This window comes from Grampus griseus (assembly GCF_964374135.1).
Source record: "Grampus griseus genome assembly, chromosome: 1".
Lineage (NCBI taxonomy): Eukaryota > Metazoa > Chordata > Mammalia > Artiodactyla > Delphinidae > Grampus > Grampus griseus.
In genome coordinates this window covers 133,741,164-133,745,142 of record NC_139017.1, presented here as the reverse complement: position 1 = coordinate 133,745,142, position 3,979 = coordinate 133,741,164, and the positions used below count along the sequence as shown (strand labels likewise).

General features: G+C 56.5%; 1 protein-coding gene across 1 annotated transcript; it reads right to left on the bottom strand.

Annotated features, from left to right (window-relative positions):
- Positions 1-936: 936 nt before the first annotated feature.
- JUN (Jun proto-oncogene, AP-1 transcription factor subunit) lies at positions 937-2,776 on the bottom strand. The gene has a single exon (XM_082647188.1). The coding sequence runs from the start codon at positions 2,745-2,747 to the stop codon at positions 1,707-1,709; it is 1,041 nt and encodes a 346-aa protein (XP_082503314.1). The 5' UTR covers positions 2,748-2,776; the 3' UTR covers positions 937-1,706.
- Between the last annotated feature and the right edge of the window lie 1,203 nt (positions 2,777-3,979).

The window sequence follows — 3,979 nt, the reverse complement described above, 5'->3', positions numbered from 1 at the left end:
GTGTATTTTTTTATAGTATCTAGAGTACCATCTTTTGAGACCGATTCTATAATAATTATTTAAACAAGGCTGATTATTTTAGAGACAAATTAAGAAACTATAGAAGAATCCGAAATGATAAACTGCTATACTGGTAATTTGTCTAGGCATAGGGAGGGGGTGTGTGGAAAGCGAAAGAGAAGGAGAGAGACACAGACAGAGAGAGAGAGAGAGAGAGAGAGAAGGCGAATGAGGATGAATGAAGCTGGGAGAATGTTTCATCCAGACTGCAATTTCTGTGTTGACTTTTCATAAATTCTTTGCTTCTTAACTACCAAATAACTTCAGATGGCAGTAATGTTAACCCCAGCAACTGAAAAGCAATGCTTCAGAACAGAGCTTGGGAAGAAAAAAAGTAGTAAAGGGAAAGGAATTCAAGATCTGTTATTGGTATTTGAATACGTTTATTGTGACAAGAATGCTGTTATAAATATTCATATGCAAAGACCGTCTCTTTTATCTAGGAATTGTTAAAATAAAGATTCCAAATTGGAAGGATACATCTTTTGTAAAAATCTGCCACTGTTCCTGCTTTGAGAATAAGCATCTATTGTTAAAATTTCTACTAACATTATAAATGGTCACAGCACATGCCACTTGATATGATCCAAACTTTAAAACGTTTGACTTCCCAGGGAGCTGCCCCTCTCCACCACAACCTCCCTTCCCTCAGCCTCCTGAAATGCCACATTATCCTTTGTAAGCCACTCTGTATAGCTTGTTGGGGAGGAAAGAGTATAACTCGATGAGGGAATCAGCTACAGTTATCTCTTAACTCCAGTAGGTAACAGATTTCACTGCTTGATAGTAAGAAGCACTGATAGTGATTTTAATGGACACTCTTAACTCTTTCAGCTCCACCTGGCAAAGTAATCTACAGGTAATGCAGAACAGAGGTTGGGGGAGGGGTCACTTTTTCAATATTTTATTGTATTTTCTTAAATATCCTTTCTGGAATTTTCAGAAACAAAACATAAAAAAATTATATACTTTATTACAAATGGTAAACTCAGAGTGCTCCAAATCTCTTATTTACAAACAACGCTGGGCAGGACACCCAAACAAACAAACATGAAATAATTTACAAAGGCGTGAAGCTGTTTATTGACAGTAATCAGCTTTCAACAAATTAAAAAATATATACATGTACATACACAGTTATGGAAGGCAGTCCAGAAGGAGTTCATCTGCAGACTGGGCCTCGCTCTCGCAAACCTCCCTCCCGCCTCCCCCCCCCCACCCCCTTTGTGTTCTTAAGGAGCACTACAGAAGCAATCTACAGTCTCTATTGGAGTTTGCGACCCCTCCCTCCCCCCTTTAATACTGAATGAGATCGAATGTTAGGTCCATGCAGTTCTTGGTCAATGTTAAAGAAAAGTCTAACGTTCTGTTTGCGCGGGGACAGCCCGACCGTAAAGCGGGGCAGCCCGCGGGCGGCCGCTCCCTGGCTCCCTGCCAAAGGGAGGGCGCGCCAAGTCCTTCTCTCTCGTGCACACTGGGGGCGCCGTCAGGACGCAACCCAGTCCAACTTGGAAACCCTTGGCCTTAGTTCTCGGACACTTCTTTTTTCTCTCTTTCTCCCTCTCTCGCAACTTGTCAAGTTCTCAAGTCTGTCCCTCTCTGGGTTATTTGTTCTCCGTTGCCCCTCAGCCCCCGACAGTCTCGCCTCAAAACGTTTGCAACTGCTGCGTTAGCATGAGTTGGCACCCACTGTTAACGTGGTTCATGACTTTCTGCTTAAGCTGGGCCACCTGTTCCCTGAGCATGTTGGCCGTGGACGCCAGCTCCGAGTTCTGCGCTTTCAAGGTTTTCACTTTTTCTTCCAGCCGGGCGATCCTCTCCAGCTTCCTTTTCCGGCACTTGGAAGCAGCGATGCGGTTCCTCATGCGCTTCCTCTCCGCCTTGATCCGCTCCTGGGACTCCATGTCGATGGGGGACAGGGGCGGCGTTTCCCCGGGCATCTCGGGGACCGTCTGCGGCTCCTCCTTCAGGGCCTGCAGCCGCGGGTGCTGCACGGGGATCTGCTGGGGCAGGTGGTGCGGCGGCGGCGGCGGCGGCGGCGGCGGCGGCGGCTGCTGCTGCTGAGGCTGCGCGGGAAAGGCCAGGCCGGCCGCGCCGTAGGAGGGCGCCCCACCGCCGCCGCCGCCACCGCTCAGCGCGCCCGGGTTGAAGTTGCTGAGGTTGGCGTAGACCGGCGGCTCGCTGTGCAGGCTGGCGCCGAAGCCGCCGCCGCCGCCGCCGCCACCGCCGCCGCCCGCCACCGAGGCCACGGCCGGGGCCACCAGGCCCGCCCCGCTGACCGGCTGCGCCGCCGACGTGACGCTGGGCAGCGTGTTCTGGCTGTGCAGTTCGGCCAGGGCGCGCACGAAGCCCTCGGCGAAGCCCTCCTGCTCGTCCGTCACGTTCTTGGGACACAGGAACTGGGTGGGGGTCGGCGTGGTGGTGATGTGCCCGTTGCTGGACTGGATTATCAGGCGCTCCAGCTCGGGCGACGCCAGCTTGAGCAGCCCCACGTCGGGCGAGGTGAGGAGGTCGGAGTTCTTGGCCCGGAGGTGCGGCTTCAGGCTGCCCACGGGGTCGGCCAGGTTCAGGGTCATGCTCTGCTTCAGGATCTTGGGGTTACTGTAGCCGTAGGCGCCGCTCTCGGACTGGAGGAACGAGGCGTTGAGGGCATCGTCGTAGAAGGTCGTTTCCATCTTTGCAGTCATAGAACAGTCTGTCACTTCACGTGGGGTTAGTTTGGGCTGCGCGCAGAAGTTTCGGGGCCGTAACAGCGCGCTGGCAAGCGGGGGACACCCGCGCCTCCCCGGGCCTTGAGCAAGGAAAGTTTCTGGAAGAGCGCGCGCCCCCGCCGGCTGGCCTCCCCCGGCGCCCTCCTCACCGGCTCGCTCCGGGGGATCGCAGGGTTAAGACGCCGCCCGCACTCTTACTTGTCCGCTCGCGCGCGCCGCCCGGCTTTGAAAAGTCGCGGTCACTCCCGGAGCTCTCTCGGGCCCAGAGGTTCCTCGGAGCCCGCGGACGAACTCGCTTCCCGGCGGCAGCAGGTAGCGCGGACCCCGCGGTGGCCGGCCGGCGGCGGGTCTCCGCCGCCCCGACTCCGAAGACTGTCCCCTCCTCCGCTGCGAGGGGGAGGGGGCGCCCGGCAGCCGCGGCTCGCGCTCGCCCAAGTTCAGCAACGGGTTCGAGCGAAGCGGAGCGCACGTCCTCCTGTCTCTGCCGCCTCCTTTTCTCTACCGCCGCCGCGGCAGCTTCCTTTGCAAAGGAAAGCTTTGCAAAAGTTCGCTCCGGGACCCGGCGGCCACTTGTCTCCTGTCCTCCTGGCTGGGAAACTTCTTGCCGCTGCAGCCGTTCTCCTGACTTCCCCGGGCGGACAGTGGCCGCTCTCCACGCTGTCAGCAGCGCTAGCGCAGCTGGGCTCTCTCCGCCTGGGGGCGGCTGGAGAAGGGGCTCTCCCGGCGCTCCCCAGAACACCAGCCCGGGAACCACAAGCACTAGCTCCGGGCCGTTGGAGAGAAAATGGAAAAGGAAATAAGATTTGCAGTCCTTCCCAGCTGACTGTGCCTGTCTGCCTGCCTGCGGCCGCGTACCTCCACTCCCGCCTCACAGCTTCAGCCACACTCAGTGCAACTCTGAGCCCTTATCCAGCCCGAGCTCAACACTTATCTGCTACCAGTCAACCCCTAAAAATAGCCCATGATGTCACCCCAAGGCCTTCCCATTGGCTCGCGTCGCTCTCAGGAGGGCGGGCCCACCCGTCGCCATGGAGACCCCACCCTAGAAGATTCTTCTCTGGACCCGCGGAGGCTCACGGGATGAGGTAATGCTCTGTTGCCCTCCTACAGTTGGGCCCTTCTTTCTCCTCCTCCCCCCCGCCTCCCCCTCCACGCGACTTGAGCCCCTGTCTTCCTTCTCCCCTCCCCGGCGCGTCTTTCCCGGCCCG